The sequence below is a fragment of the Onychostoma macrolepis genome, chromosome 18 (assembly GCF_012432095.1).
Source record: "Onychostoma macrolepis isolate SWU-2019 chromosome 18, ASM1243209v1, whole genome shotgun sequence".
NCBI lineage: Eukaryota > Metazoa > Chordata > Actinopteri > Cypriniformes > Cyprinidae > Onychostoma > Onychostoma macrolepis.
In genome coordinates, this window is record NC_081172.1 from 17,480,440 (window position 1) to 17,497,500 (window position 17,061).

Sequence of the window (17,061 nt, forward strand, 5' to 3'; positions counted from 1 at the left end):
GTTCAGGTTTTAAAAGTCGTGTAGTGTATTTCAGTCTTTTTAGCAGGGAATGCTACTTTTTAAACTGCTTATTCACATTGTTTAAACATTTACAATTTCTTAATTTGCAGTTATTTAAACCGAATGAGTACACAATACCACAAAGTGCATGTAAGGTTTTATTCCAGACACTTTAAAATGTTTATTTGTTTTGTATACAAAAAATTCTGCTAATTATATAATCATTCATTGAACTATAATAATCATTCATACTTATTTAATAGCATTAAAACCACCATGAGACAGAATAACAGGATGTAATCTAGCCTAGATATGGGTTAAATGAGACATTAAAATCTTTCTCTGAGATTGCTGCCATTTCAACAACAAAAATAAGAGTGTTTTCTTGCCATTTTAGAAAAACACGTATCAACCACATCATTTCCATGATTTCCACTTTGCCTCAGATTCCCCCCCCCACCCCAACCCCCACCCCCACCCCCACCCTACCCCCACCCTACTGGACCTGGAATTGCAAACACTGCAGTAATAGTTCCAACAGAAATTTCTGCTCATAAAATTGTATTTGGGTCATGCCATTAGGATTTGCAGGTGAGACATTTTAAGTTAGGAACTATGAACTCTATGGTGTCTAAAGAAAAATAGGGTTTCCAGAGGGTGAATGGTGTAAAATGTTTCTATCTCTCCTGACAAGGTGCTGTTCTTCTATTTAACTGTATTAGTGTTTGATTCACAGGAACCCAGATCCAGAATAAGATCCACAGTCCTGGGCCCGTATTCTTAAAGATTCTAAGAATCCTCTCAGAGAGCTCCTAGTTTAGCTTAATAACTTCTAACTAGGAGTCTTGGCTTAAAAGTGATCCAGGACCAATCGGAGAGCAACTCTGAGCGAGAAAAAGGCAAAAACTTTTATATTAGTGAGGAGGCGGGGCTGACCCCGTTGCTAGCTATGACACTGTCTTTTGAAGACTGAGATTGGTTGGTTGTCCAAGAAGAAAATAAAAGAGCGTTTTTAAGAGTAGGGTTTATAGAGTGGGGGAACTATGATGTCACTTTGTAGGCGAAAACCCGGAAGCGAGTGCATTTTAGCACTTCTGGTTCCATCGTCCCAGAGTCAATGGGTTTTTTGAATGGGATTTTGGTAAAATCCCTTAAATAAGGTCCGTGGTTCACACAAGCTCAAGAAACTTTCACGTTTTATTCTACAACATAAAACACCCCACTCGTGATTTTTTTTTTTTCAAACTGTTATGCTTCTTAAAGATTGCTAAATGGGACTACAGGCACTGTCGGAGACATTAAATGTCACGCGGAACAGTTTATCAATTTACAGTATTTTGCAGTTGTAGTATAATTTGTAATATAATTAATTTTAGAATAACCACTGAATAGTTTCCCACATTTTATATTTTTGTTCGACAATGTTTATTTTGCTTTGCCCCGAAATGCGACATATGTCTTCGGATGGAAGAAGCTCGTTGTATCGCTTACTGATGGGGAGACTCTGGGTTCGGACCATGAGGTAAACTCATATTACGATTATTACATGTAGACACCACATTTACCGGCTTTACTTGGTTAAAGTGAAACTATAATGATGCATACTGCTTGAAGCCATGTTAAAATTAAATGTTTACGGCAACATGAAGCTGTTAGAAAGCATGAGCATTTCCTAGAAGCAAGGATAAAATAACATTTTGTGTATCCACCCTAACAAAACGAGAGCTGAAATGTGGTACTTTGTTCACTAAATTAAGTTTAATCTTACCATATCCCAAAACTAGGGGTCGACCGATTATCGGCGCCGATATTAAGCATTTTTATGATTATCGGTATCGGTCATTTTTAAAACCGATGTGCCGATAAAATTATTTAATTTTGAAACGCGCTATTTGGCTCTGATGCAGCCTGTCAGAACTCACCACTCTGTGGCCTCGAGCAGTCTCCGCCCACCGCGCATCTGATTTGTTGGGAGTCACAAGTCCGACCAATCAATGTGGAAGACTAAGGCACTCTCTCACTGAAAGCCCTTGCTACAGTTTCAGTGATCATCACGCATCAGTTGTCTCTCAAAGGCAGCAGCAGATGTTGCTCAAGTTGCAATGAATCACAATGCACTACACTGAAGTTGCAAAACACCTCAATATTATCTATTTATGGTTTCCGCGATGGGGAAAACGCAGACGGAATCACGGAATCCAGTCGTATAAAGGGAATTTACTGTATAACGCGGAGTCACAGAGTTCGTCAAAGTTTGGATGAACTAATCAAAAGTAGGTCAGTACACTTAAATCGACTCGCGCTATGGACTAGTATCTGTAAATATTAAGCTGCAAAAAGACTTATTTAAATATGAATTCTGTATGTTCTGCTGTCTCTGTGAATGGCACAGACACGCGGTTTTGATTACACACACACACACACACACACACACACACACACTGAAGTGCGCGACGCTCGCGGTGTTTTCAGCATCTGCCGTCTCACTAAATGAGGACATAAATACATGACCAACATCCCCAGAACTGCTCTGAGAGTTGCTTCATGAGCATTTGACCGTTTCATTTGAGTAAAACGATCGTCATATCACATACATAGGCTATACAGAAACTTAAGAGGTCCGCATGGCAACCCGTCAAAATAAAAGTTCGGTTTATCTAGTACTACTACTACAACAACAAATTTTGTTTAAAAGAATAATCACACAATACGCTATTTATTCCATGTTTTAATTTTAATGGTAAACCCATTTGTTTGCCAAAAAATTGAGTTTAACTCTCATTTGATTAAAAGATAACTGAAATTAATGTTTTATGGCTTCATTTGCACTGCACTGTAAATTAAAAGTAATCGAAATTACTGTCACATAGGCCAAGATTAAGATACTGTCACACAGGCCAAGATTATGATGACATAAATTGTGACATTTCAATAGGCTATTGAACCAAGTGTGCCTATAACAGGCTATTAGTTTTATAGTTTAATTAAAATAGTTGCAGTCTTCTTCACAACTTCTACAATGGAGCTATGAAGACAATTCAATTATTTACACTTTTATATTATAATTATGAGAGGTTATGCTATTCCACATACATTTCTAACATGTAAATTATTGAAGCCAAATACTTACATTTCCCCAAGCTGTTTAGCTGTAGTACAGTATTCATAGGCTTAATCATGAAGCATGCAGTGGCCCCACTTTTAACTCTCTCTTTATATTACCCTTATTGTAGATGGATGCATGGAGGATGACAAGAGTAAGAAGTGCAATCAACACCAGGGAAGGCAGTTTTTGTCAGAGCCCTTGTTATTCTTAATTTTGACATTAATTTTCATTTTTACATTAGACATAATATATCGGTTAAAAATATCGGTTATCGGTCCACTTGGTCTGTAATAATCGGTATCGGCATCGGCCCTGAAAAACACATATCGGTCGACCCCTACCCAAAACTCACTCACTCTGCTGTTATTTAAAAGATTAAATACGCGGGGATACGTTTTTAATTAAAATATTCATATTAATCAAGGATTTATTCACTTTTAATGCACCTTATTTCGAAATGTACAGAAATACGTGCTTTAAATGTCCTTTAGTTAAGATTATTTCACATTATTCACTATACTATTTATTACTAATGTCTCATTTCAGTTTTAGTTTGGCTATAGTTTTGTATTTATTCGAGTTTATATGAAACGGTTCATGTAGCGTGGATTAAAATTCATATACAGTGTAAATCCTTCACTGAACGTGTTAAAAATAAGTTTGAAAGAGTTGTTGGGAGCGCGCTGGTGGTGACGCTGAAGGCAAGCGACCGTGGTGCTGTAGTTCGTTTATAGCCTAAGTTTAGCTTTGCAGTTCTGGCGCTTTTATTTCGGCTTCAAAATTTGTCAAAGTTATATTATTTTGTGAAGATTATCTTGATGAACAAAACATGTAAGTTTCATGAACTATGATTGAACACAGAGCTTATTTTTTGCGATTATCCAAAAGCCTATGGAAAAATCCCATTGGCTTTGTCGAGGAACCAGTTTCATGCTAACAGCCGATCCGACTACAGAGTGACGTCATAGTTCCCCACTTTGAAATTACAGGCGTAACTTTTCTTGTTTTCTCACTCACTCACTCACTCACACACACATACATATGTATATATATTCTTTATTTTTTATTTACCATGCTGTCATATTTAACGTATTTTATAGGAAATGAACAACGACACAACGAGGTTCTGAAAGTGCTGTAACAGACCCAAATCATCGCTGCTGCAGAGTTGCATTTTTCTAGTTGCCAAATATGTTAATGTAGTGATTACGTCCATTTCTGGCGCTATGGCATTTCTGCGTGGTGTCGGAGATGTTAGCGTGTCTCTAATAGGATCGGTCACAAACATGATCTGCACGATCTAATGTGTAGCGTCTTATTAACTCACTGTCATGCATTGTGTGTAACACATCTTCTCCCTCTTCCATTTTCCATTTTCTCCGCTGCTAAAGAAACTCTTAAGCCTCTTAAAAGTCCTCGTCCGTACTTCTAACAATTTTGGACCTTAAGACCTCTTTTAAGGGTTAAGGTGCTTTCTGAATTACTTTTTTCTTTACTATGATCTTTTCTTTAATTTTAAGGGGAAACGCCCACATTTCTAATAATTTTCTTAGAATTTTGTTACTAGGAGCAGCTCTTAGCACTAAGATTTTTCATGAATACGGGCCCAGGAGTTAGGAGTGACCTCACTGACATGCCAAGAAATGTTTTATGAACTCCATCTGCCAAAACCGCTTTTTACTGATCAACAGTGAATCTTTCACAGATATTTTGTTTATACAGGTATAGCCAAGTTAGCAAAGTAAAGAGGTAAAAGTCACTGAAAGCAGCAAAGAAAATGAGGTCCAAGCAAAGCAGATTTTTTTTTTTTTTTTTTGAGGCATAACATGCAAGTTTATTAAAAAGCACATCTTCTTGGATGGTCATGCAATTCTCTAGGACTGCAGTACACTCTTAAAAATAAAGGTGCTTCACGATGCCATACAAGGACCTTTTTGTCTGAAGAACCTTTTTTTCAGAAAAGGTTCTTTTTTTTTTGGTGAAAGAAGGTTCTTCAGATTATAAAAAAGGTAAAGCAGAGATGGTTTTAAAGAAACCCAGGTATTTGAATATTGAGCAGTGAGCTCATTGGCTACTGATACAGGAGAAAACCAATCAGCTGAGCCATATGATAATGATAATGATGTAATTTGGTCAGATTGAGTTGGACCTATCTGACTGCGCCAACTTGGAGTTTCATGCCAGAACTCATGCATGTATGTATCCACACTAGTGCTGTCAATCGATTTAAAAAAAAAAAAAAAAGTTTTTTTTCTGAAATCAATCACGATTAATCACACCTAACATTAATGTTTTTAAATATACTTTTATATTGCAATAATTTCACATTCAATCTTCAAATTAATGTACAAACAACATTTTTAATATTTGTTTAATGTTTTTTTTTTTATGACTGAAGGCCAGTATCAGTGATACAAAGTAATACTGATTTCCCTTAAAAAAATGAATTAATGTTCCCCTAATATTTAAACATTGACTACAGCCATTACACATTACATTATAATTAAGAGCTATCAATCTTAACATTGATTAGACTTTAAAACTAACTTCTAATTTAAGTGAACTTAAAACAATCTTCACAAAAACCCATTATAATGAATGTTATATTTAGCTAGGCTACCTGTGCCCCTCAGCAGAAATATACAGACGTTTAATGAAGTTATCAAATACTAAATACAGATAAATACTTACAGCTATATAAAAGTTATTGATTTCCTCTTTTTTTTTTTTTTTCTTTCTTTTTTTTTTTTGATGAACAGACATTACAGCAGCTGGTTATTAGGTTTTTGGCTGTTGTTTCTTTAAAGGAACACTCCACTTTTTTAGGAAATAGGCTCATTCTCCAACTCCCCCAGAGTTAATAAGTTGAGTTTTACCGTTTTTGAATCCATTCAGCCGATCTCCGGATCTGGCGATAGCACTTTTAGCATAGCTTAGCATAGATCATTGAATCCTATTAGACCAGTAGCATCGCGTTCAAAAATGACCAAAGAGTTTCGATAGTTTTCCTATTTAAAACTTGACTCTTCTGTAGTTATATCGTGTACTAAGACCGGCGAAAATGAAAAGTTGCGATTTTCTAAAAAAAAACCAGACAGAAACAGCAGTTATGAGTGGGGTGGCCAACCCTAGGCTCCGCCCCTGCATTAAAGGTGTTAAATAATTTTAACACGTTAAACTGAAAAAATGTATTGCCTGCATTAACGCGCTAATTTTGACAGCACTAATCCACACATATAAAGATGAACAGACAAGGAAAGACGAGACACCCACCACAAAGCAGATCTATCGCCAAGACATATGTACTGCTGCTGCTCCGAAGAGCCATGTGAACAGCATGTAATACTATCTATGTGTGCCTGGGCTACCACGCCAACCGTTTTATCACTAGTGGCCTATGACTATGGGAGCCTTGGCTACAACGCCGACTGACTTAACTCTAATTAGTGTAATGTTAATTAACAAAATGGATATACGTTGCAATCCGATAGATAAGACCCCAGCATCCACCTGAGAAAATATCATAATTTAGTCATTTGATATCTGCTGTTACTTTCTACACTTCATCAGTCCCAGCGGCAGCGTAACAGCTCGTTAATTCATGTTCGTGCAATGAAGACGGACAAAGTTAGCCAATGCATGCCATTTACTCTTATGTAGTTAAAAGTTATCAAGGTTACAATGCACAAAACTCCTGGGTGGACTGACTTGAATGAACTGAAATAAAGCAGAATATAAATGTTCTTTCTCCGTTTCCTGAACTACACAGCACAGCTAGAGCACACATGACACGAGCACATTTCTCCAAACTACATTACCCATAATGCATTTCATTCAGGACTACATCAACTATAGATAGTGATCTTAAGTGATAACTCTTAATTCCCTTCTTTCTGCAACACTGTGATTGATATGAATAAGCACGTGCTTCTGACGCTGCGTGCAGCTGAAATCAACCACACACTCATCACAGTGAAAACACTGACCTTAGAAATAATGAACATGAACATTGAGATTACGCCGATGTAAATGGTGAACCCCAGTTGAAATGCATACACAAGAATGCTTATTTCATTTAACCCGTTTCATGTCCGTTACTATCGACTTGTCCTCAGAGCGATTACATGCTCTAAACTGCCTTTGCTCCAGCTGTGTAAACACAGATGCTAAATGCTGCTGCTAATATGCTTAATATGTCATTAGGTCAGATTAAGTTGGACCTATCGGACTGCGCCAATTTAGAGTTTCATGCCAGAACTCTGTATTTATCCTGAAGCCTCCTTGAAGGTTTGTTGAGGCACCCCAGTTATGCTGGGTCAAAAATGAATGGGTAATTTTGTACAAATACCCACAAAATTCAAGATATTGTTGCAAAAAAGTATTTGTATGAGATCTGTAGGGTAGACGGAGTACATTTGAGACATGTGTACAGCTGAAACACATTAAATAACTTGCATACACAAGAACCCCGAGCCGTGATTTTTTTCCTCCAAACATGTGTATTAGTGTTCTCTTTGATCGTGGGAAATTTGAAATGTGTGCTTCTTTCCACTCCGAAGATATCAGCAAAAGTTTTTTTTTTCCAAGGTGAGATTTTAATGTCACCATGTCCCTTCCACAATGAATAGCTTATTGTTCTTTTATGATTGTTAAACTTAGCATGCATCATTGCAAATGTTTCTCTGTGCTCTAAGAATAGACATATTTTATGACATTGTGCCATGCAAGGTCTTTTCATAATCTAGAGAAATCTGCAAGCATGTCAGTGGGGTACGGTTGAGACATAGTGTATACCCGGATTAGTGTCCTATGCTTCACATGCTGTTTAGTTGTACAGTGTTATGATAATAGGATAAAAGTCACATTTACTCATATGCTACAAATTCTGTTAAAAAAAATGATATTTGTGATATTTCAACTGTCTATTATTAATGGACATATTTTCTAACATGAATGTTAAAAGGATTACATAGCATTTTAAGAAATATACAAGGTGGTAAAGTGGGTACAGTTGAGACACCCTTTAGGTTGCTATGTACTATATACAGTAACAGTTCAATTATAGAAAATAAAATGCATACAGAGGCTGTGTGTTTGTGTAAATTCTAACCTTATGGGAATATTTTTTAGGTCCCCATGATGAAACAAGCTTCTAAATCATACAGAATGATTGAAAATGTAAAAATGCAGAAAGTTTCGAGTGATGTGTTCACAGCAAAAATCAGAGTGTTCAATGTACTCTATAGGAGTACATTGAACACCGGTTTCGGTGTATATATAGGTCCAAGAGTTCGGTGTTCAATAAACACTGTAAAAAGTGTAAAATATACTCTCTAAACAGAGTTACATTTATACACCTGGAGAGTAAAAATGTACTCTTATAACTACCACTTATTGACACCGTTTCAGTGCTTTTGAACACTTGCAGTGTAAACCTAGAACCCTCAGTAAGAAAAATAATTACTCCAATGTCAGTGCTTTTGGCGCACTTTGCAGAGCTCATTATTTAACACTTGTAGAGTACAAATGTACTCTAAAGCTTTTCTCTTTTTTTTTTTTACCATGTTTCAATAGTTTCCAACACCTGCAGTGTAAACCTAGAACTCTTAGTGAGTGAAAAATACTCCAAGTCAGTGCTTTTTATGTATTTTATTTAACAATTGGAGTGAAAATGTACTCCACAGGTCATTTGTGTCACAGTTTTAACACTTTCAAACTTCAGTGTACATTTCAAATCTTGAAAACATGTTTTATATTCAACAATATTTGACACAAAATTACTATTGTGAAAAACAATGTTCACGGATGTTCTCTGGGAGTTTCGTGAGAATGACCTACATCGATGTTGTAGATGGTGGTCTGTACAAATGTGTACATGCCATTTAAGGCCTGGTCATAGGAGATGCCGAAAACATAATGTGCTTTGAAAAGTTCATCAAAGGCTGACAGGGAAGACTTGCCCTTGCAGGGAAGGAGATCACCATCCAATGCAATGTAGTACTCGTGGATGTGCTTTCTTGTTGTCCCAACTGCCAGGATGTAGGGCTGCCTCCGCTGGTTTGGACCAGAGTGCTCCTGAAGGCTGCGACATGACTGTAAGATAACAATTTTGATGGATAAGTCCCACTCTGATAGAAACCTTTGATGGCAGTTGGCTTTGCCCATGCAGGATCTATCTAGCATGTGAAAAGACAACCAAGGTTTTTACACAATTGCCTTTTGAGATCAGGACACACTGACCTTATGAAACTTGACAACATGGTCCACAGCTTCCCGGGTACTGATCTTCACAGCTCCCTTTTTCCCACTTGGAGGTGGTGGCAGGAGGTAGACCAGCAGTAGCAGTGAGGCCATGTCACTATCCCAACCTGAAAAGGCAGGAGCACCTGCTTTAAATATGATATAAACTTGACCAAAGGCTTTGATACTACATCAATATTAAAACTCAAAACTCTTTTCAATAACAAGACTAGGGCTGCAACTAACAATTTGTTTCATTAAATATAATTATTTAATTATGTAAAAATTATTTTAATTTGAAAACACTTTGTAAGCAAAATTGAAAGCAATTTTCCCGCAGCAGCTAACTGGAACCTCTGCTGTTTTTCAGATGTGTTTTATCCATAGAAATGCGTGACATCACTGACTGCGATTTTCCAGTGACGTCACAGACCCAAATAATCGATAATGAAATTCGTTCTCGATTATTTTCATTATCGATTTTATTGATTAGTTGTTGCAGCCCTAAAAAATATTTTTGGACTACACAACCATTTTTCATGGTAAATAAATTAAATAAGTTGATATTTGATAAAATCATGTCAATTATTTACCTGGGACCTCGTCATCCTCATCAGTGTTCTCCTCTGCAGACTGGATGAGGTGATCAAGCAGGGGTGTCTTGCTGAGGTCCTTGGCTTGCTCTATTACTTTGCCCTTCAGGAAATCCCATTTCTCAAGGAGTTTTGATGAGGTCTCAGCTCCAAACAACAGATCAAAGTCTTGCACCACCTAAAGGGGAGGAAGCAAGCATTTGTGGTAGTGGGAGTAGGTGACCGTTTTCATCTTTGAACAGTTGTTCTTGACATTGCAAAAACATAATAAATGTGCTTACAAATAAACTTACCAGGCCTTTTGTGTCAAGGAACCTTGGGAACACAGTAAGCACTGTGCTGCATTGCTCAGGATCATGGATCAACTTTTGTCTGTGTTGGAAGGTTTCTCTCATTTTCAAGAAGGTCTGTTCGTTGTCTGTGGTGTGTTTCAGTAGAGATATGGCCTCACGACACTGGTCTCCCTCCAACTGCTGCACCTTCTCTCTCTAAGTTTGGTCCGCTGTTGTTCGTAGTGTGAGAGCTCCTTCTCCTACCCCCACTGGTACCTCCATTGCTGAGTTCTCGCTGTGTGTTTTTAATCTTCCAGGCAATGTAGCCCTCATTGCTGTCTATGTCAAAAAAGTGTTCCTAAAGACAGTATCATCAAAGATGGAAATGTATTAAAAAAATAGTTTCAGCATAAATCAATAGAGATCTTTAGAAAAGAAGTGTGAGACTTCTAAAATGCACCAGAACATTATTAAATTGTTTATTAAGATTAACCTTTCTTTTAAATATGTACTCACATAGCCTTTTTTTGAGTAGGGATCTTTTAGAGAGGGGAACAGTGTTACTATCCCCAATGCATACTGTGCTCTTTTCTCCATAGGGGGAGCACGTCTGTGGAATAAATGTTGTGTATTAAAACCAAAACACCAGAAAACCACAGCTCATTGGCCAAGGTTGTCATTTAATGATAATCACCTAATTTGACAAAAAAAAAAAAATTAAAAAATAATAATAATAATAATTTGATTACAACCACCATATCTGCAATTGAATATTATGAATATATACTTTACCAAATCATGCACCATAAAACATTTTACTTACCCATACTTATCAAACATTTCAGCAACAACAATGCTGACGAGATCACGGCATGCTCGGTCCTTCATCTCTCCTGTCATTGCATATTTTGCAAGGATTTTCTCCCCTCCAGGCTTTTGTTCCAGAATTCTTTTGACAAGCTTGACAACAGGAAAAAAAAAACGTTACGAAAAAAGAAAAAAATGTTATGCAAAAAAATATACAATACTTACAACATAAAGAGAAATGTTCTGAAAAAACATCACCTCTTTGGCTTGTGAGGAACTGTCATCAGTTTGTAGACTTTTTGGGGACATCACAAAAGCATCACTGTCCGATGAGTGTGATGATAGTGACAAGGTGTCTGTGCACGAGGACTGGACGGGAGAGTCTGAAAAGGACAAACAGATAATCATTTAATAATTTTTATTTCAGTCAATGTTTCCACAGGTTTAAGTGAGGAGAGGTGAAAGAGTTTTGGTAGCTAATGTGGCCAGATTTTAAGCAGTTTAGGCCATGATACATTACCTACTAATTGGCAAGACTGACTGTTTTTCTGAGAATTACTAGGGGCGACATTTTATCTCAAATGTAGTATTTCACATATCCCCAATGTGAAAAGATAGAGATAAGGTTGGAAATCTGCAAAGTGGTCCTTTAACATAGAAAGTGCAAATCGGACATTGGTGAGAACCTACTGTTTTGGTTTTGTGATAGCAAATAAATTACAATGTTAACACATTGGTATTGTAAACCTCCAATGTACACTGTAAGTGTGCAACCATTTACCAGAAACTGAAAGAACATTAACAATGGTCCACAGGATGTCTGATTTTTCCTCCAGGATGTCGCTGAAGACCTCTTCGTCAACCTCTGTTCCACTGTCATCCAGCACATATATGTTTGTCTCAGGGGGTATGCTGAATTTCTCTTTAGCTTTGAATACAGAAAAACACAAGTTGTTGCGTTCAAAAATGCACCAGAGTGGGAGAATAGAGCTTGGCAACCGACGTCACTGCGCAGTGCATTCTGGGACGTAAACAAGAGGGCGCCGCCATATTGTGAGGCCACATCGGGCGAGACTTAAAACGAAAAACAATGTTGGAAAGTCGATTAAAAGAACGAAATGTACTATACAGAGACAAACTTCTACCGGACGCAAGAAAACGGTACCTGGAAAAGATGGCCAACCACCCGCACCTATATTTTTGCCTGATTTAGATATAACGGCACCCGATCGTCACATTCAGGGTTCATATACGGTCATGAAAAACCTGGAAAAGTCATGGAATTTTAAAACCGCAATTTCCAGGCCTGGAAAGTTTTGGAAAAATAAATAAACCCAGAAAGTTTTGGAAAAGTCATGTTTCACAATTCTATGTACAGTAGAATTATGTTTAATCAGGTCCTGAATTTCGGTCTGGGATTGCGCATATATTCCCGCAGCTTTCGACTTTAAAGTGAGGGAAATTCCTGCAAAACATTTATTCAATATAGCGTGTAGGTTAGATGAGTAAATAAATTCACACAACCAGTCATTTGAAAACAGCTTGAGTGATTCAGCTGCACCTCGTCGTCTCTCTTTGACCTTCTCTTCACATCTGCTGCACGCTGCGATACAAGACTTTAGCTCGTGTTTCGGTACAGCTGACAGAATTGTCAATTGCCTAATCGGTCATTGTTGCATCGTCACAGAAATGTATTATTTGCACGTCTTTTAAGTCTTTCGGTACTGTGCGCCCAGAGGCGCTTTTCTGTGCGCTGCAGTCACATCCAAAGCGCGCGCTGCGAACAAACAAACACAGCTTGTTGCGCTTAAGTGGCCAAATACACACCAAATAACGTCAAAATGGTCGTCCTGACGAGTATCCTCATAAGCATTGTCGGGTTTGTCTTAAGTTGCGAACGCATATGTATAAGTATTGGATCCGTGAAACAGGTCTTGTGACAGCAGCCTAATAAAGCTGTGCCGTCTGTCATTAATGTTAATCAAACAACAAAAGACAGAAGAAATCCCTCACTGCTCTTGACTAAATAATGTTTTGTGGAATAACTTTAATATGTTGATTTACAGTTTATTCAATTTCTGTATCCTATTTAAAACATTCATATTACAACTTCCTCGGCGCGTCAAGAACAAGTGGCCTCACAAAATGGCGATTTTTCCCATCAGCCACCGCGGCGCTAGAGCAGTGACGTCACGCCCCCATCCCCTATAATAATGTTTTTTAGCACTATTTATTTCTTAATGGGCAAAGCTACGGTAGACTAGCATGGTGCTAAGAATAAAAATAAAATAAAAACAGTGGTTGAGTGAGACTTTCACATTAGGGGTGGGAATCTTTTACCATCTCACGATTCAATTCGATTCCGATTCTTGAGGCCACGATTCGATTCAAAATCGATTTTCGATTCAAAAAGATTTTCTACTCAAAACGATCAGTTTTTAGTTATCATATTCTAGCCAGTTATCGATAAAATTACAGCAAGCAACATATCTTGATGTGATGTTAGATTTTTGCGCGCCCGTCAAATACACGAGGCGCCAAATACATGGAATGCTACTTGACAATGCATACGTTTTGCGCTTCGCAACTGATGAATAAAAAATAACGATTGTCAGGCGGTTTTATTTAGATTTTTAATTACATATGACGTCCTGAAGAATTCAATTAAAATCAAGCATTTTTAAAACTTTCAAGGCTGATTCTTTCAGATGTGTCACTGCTAGAAAAAAAGAAAATCAGCCAATGACGGAAAACTCATTTGAAAACTAACGTTACCTCTGATCTAAACTTCTATTATCGAGAGAACGAACAGAAGAATGCATTGTCATGAAGAACTATATACGTTAGTGTATGTGATGAATGTTGTTAACGTTAACGTTACATGAAGCAGAAACATTAACTTACCCTCCCTGAGAAATTCTGGATATGATGCTCCATTGAGTTTGATGTACTTCTTTCCTTGGTACTGTACTTTGAAAAGCATTGCTGTAGTTTTCCTCACATGTTACTACAACATAAAAATGCAATTTGTTTATTGCACACGCACAATACCAAATGTAAGTTAGTGCAAAAAAAAAAAAATCAGACTCAATCATTTCAAATAATTAACGTTACATTAGGCTAGCTTTAGCTAGCCAATTTGGCCTGCACGCAGCCCGAGATTGGGACAGAGAGGCAGCTAAGTAACAAATGAATGCTGCATTTTCATTTTGAATTAACGTTATCACTAAAAAATCAGTTTTACCAGATTAAACATTCGCAATTACTTTAGCTGCCATTAGTATAGTAAATTATCTAGCCAGACGTCACGCCTCTTCACTTCTACATTAGCGTTTTTAGTGTTTTAGTTATTATGAGAATTAAAACAAGAAGATAAACAGGAATATTCGGCATTATTCACTTGATGGTTTCTTAACTTACCTATAACGTAGCTCCGCGGAGTCAAAATGTCGACGTCTTTGGATGCGTCAGTTGGAAACTGGTCTCCACGAGGCTGCTTCATGATTCAACCAATGACAACGCGTAGTCGATCTGATGACGTATCGAAACCTAAACTCATGTGCGGACGGGACAGATTGACTCTCAAAGAGTTCATCATCCCACCATAAACACCACAACAGCTCCACATCAACACTACTCTGACACTACCAATAACCTAACTCTAGAGAGAGTTTCTGGTGAAACCTGATAAGTGTACTTTAAGCCCATTGTACTCCAAAGTGTATAAATTATACTCTGGTCATCACAACTCTGGGATTTGTAACACTCTGACATTTGCTGTGCACTATTTAAAAAAAAAAAATTAAAAGAAAAAGGTGGTTCTTCAGCGGTTCTTTGAGGAGGTTGAGGTGCTATATATATATATAGCACCAAAGAAGCCATTAGGCCAACCATTAAGTGTTATTTTTATTTATTTTTTTAACTGTGTTTGCACTTGGATGGGATTAATGCAGAACACAAATTCCAAGTATGGGTTACCATACTTGCCCACACCTCACTTCATTAAACTCCAAATTTTGTAATTGCAGTAAATTAAACTCAATTTACTAATTGTACATCAGATTATAATTTATACACACACACACACACAATCTTTTTTTAATTCAATGAACAATTTAATGAACGCACACAAAATAAAATGTCTCTGTAACTCATTTACACATACCATATGAAAGTAAAATCAGTCAAGAGTTAAAGCTCTGGTGTTGAATTATCGACACCTTTTTTTTTTCCCCCTCTCAAATTTCAGACCCGTCACCTATGTAAATTTAATTTGACTTTCAGTACAATAGGTGGCGATAATGCTCTTAAGGAGTTATTGGCCATCGAACAATAAGGTGTTACATCCGGGACATTTAAGTACTTTGCACGCCTAAACGGGCTGAAATATTTCTCACAGTGACCATTTTCTTTGACCCGCGAATCGCGATGCGGAGCTGAGCATACGAGGACAGAAAATACAGAGAGTGCTTTTTGTTATTCACACATTATTAATTTTATAGACCCTTTTTGCGCCGACGTCACGATTACGTCACCGCGCTAGCTGGAGGCAAAACAAACGGAAAACTGTAGGCGGCCCATTCAAACCAGCGCAGATTCGGCTACATGAGGAGCTTAAAATATCATCTTGTTGTGATGTTGGATGCAAGAATCTATGTAGTAAAGGCTCCAATTTGAAATTTTAACGCATACCTGCTGCCAGTCCCAGACAAAAAAACCGACGACAGCTGTGGTTAAACGAGATAAAACGAGCGGACTGGACAGAAACTATCGCCAAAATGCTCGCGTTTGCAGCGCACACTTCTTATCAGAAAAGGTTAAATAAAGTATTGTCTTTTGTTGTTATAGATTATGGTTTGTGTTACGTGTCTAAAGATTTCTTATGCATCTCACAACTATGAAATAATGTCTGTGTGCATGTGTGTAAAACAACAAACTGACGATGTATATGCTTAATCATCTGTAATATACATTGTTGTGATTGATAGCGGCTGGACTTTCTAAGAACTCAGTAAGAAAGAATAATCAAATACAGAAAGTTCAAAATTAATTTCTGGAATTTTTGTTTCTAGAAAATATTCACATCTTCCTTTAAATGTACTGTATGTAAAGTATTGTAAATTTAACTTGCATAATTTACAGGATGTATATATTTTAAAATAACTATTTGGCCATGATAAGTTACATACATCTTCAAATAATATATCATCACATTGAATGTTTAACTTTTTGTATTTTGGCCCATGCAGTTCACTCTCATGTAACGTTTAGCTGGAAAAAATAGCCTGCTGAAGTTGAAATGTACATCTTCATGACTAGATAGACACAGGTGAGTTTCTCTTTACTAGTTAGGTTTCTCTAACGAGTCACTCAATCGGAGGTAACATTAATCCTGTCAGATCGTCCATCCATGAGCCTTAAGGGTCGGCCAATCTGACTTTGTCCGTTAAAGTTAACTTATTTAAATAACAATAATGGTCCTGCACAGTGAGTGACCTTACATATGCAGGTAAAATCGGATTTTCTCCAGCCATTGTTAAAAAAACAAGGTAAACAAACCTCATAGCTAGCGTTAGTGAAGCGGTCAGTGGAATCTTTTTGCCTCCAGCTAAGCCCCGCCCACAGACAAACGTCACATTGTTTACTAACAGAAAAAGGGTCTATAATATCACATTGTTTTAGAACGATATTTATGTGCTGTGTCTACGGCTCGCGGTGCGGAGCTGAAGAGGAGGTTGCTTTTTAACAGGAAAACACTGAAAGTAAGTGTTTTATCTCATTTACAATATGTATTTTATAACGTATTGATTTATAGTGATATTTATATGCTGTACGCGTTTAAACGGTCCGAAACTTTTCTCTCAGACGACATTTCCTTGACTCTGAAAGTAAAAATTTAGTCTAATTTACATATGCATTTTATGACGTTCTATTATTTTATAAGGATATTTTGGTAGCACTTCACTTTATTTTACAGTACATGTACTTTCCTGGTAAGTATCTTGTACCTACGTCTGTACATTACAAACTAATTACCATGCAT

The 17,061-nt window shown here is 37.2% G+C and overlaps 3 protein-coding genes across 3 annotated transcripts in view; all 3 read right to left on the minus strand.

The window, feature by feature from the left end:
* The window catches only part of LOC131524483 (galaxin-like), a 51,654-nt gene extending 35,013 nt beyond the window's left edge, over positions 1 to 16,641 (minus strand). Inside the window, exon 1 of the mRNA XM_058751626.1 lies at positions 16,578 to 16,641. The gene's annotated coding sequence lies outside the window, so the exon portion shown is untranslated. The remainder of the gene's footprint in view (positions 1 to 16,577) is intronic.
* On the minus strand, positions 8,741 to 10,365 carry LOC131524486 (uncharacterized). Its single transcript, XM_058751632.1, has 4 exons — positions 10,233 to 10,365; positions 9,940 to 10,117; positions 9,347 to 9,474; positions 8,741 to 9,199 (listed from the first exon to the last, which is right to left on the minus strand). Exons 1-4 carry the CDS (start codon positions 10,332 to 10,334, stop codon positions 8,906 to 8,908), a joined length of 702 nt encoding a protein of 233 aa, XP_058607615.1. The 5' UTR covers positions 10,335 to 10,365; the 3' UTR covers positions 8,741 to 8,905.
* On the minus strand, positions 10,387 to 14,575 carry LOC131524485 (uncharacterized). The gene is made up of 7 exons (XM_058751631.1): positions 14,439 to 14,575; positions 13,923 to 14,025; positions 11,800 to 11,946; positions 11,277 to 11,401; positions 11,035 to 11,171; positions 10,728 to 10,821; positions 10,387 to 10,569 (listed from the first exon to the last, which is right to left on the minus strand). Exons 2-7 carry the CDS (start codon positions 13,999 to 14,001, stop codon positions 10,387 to 10,389), a joined length of 765 nt encoding a protein of 254 aa, XP_058607614.1. The 5' UTR covers positions 14,002 to 14,025; positions 14,439 to 14,575.
* Positions 16,642 to 17,061: the final 420 nt, after the last annotated feature.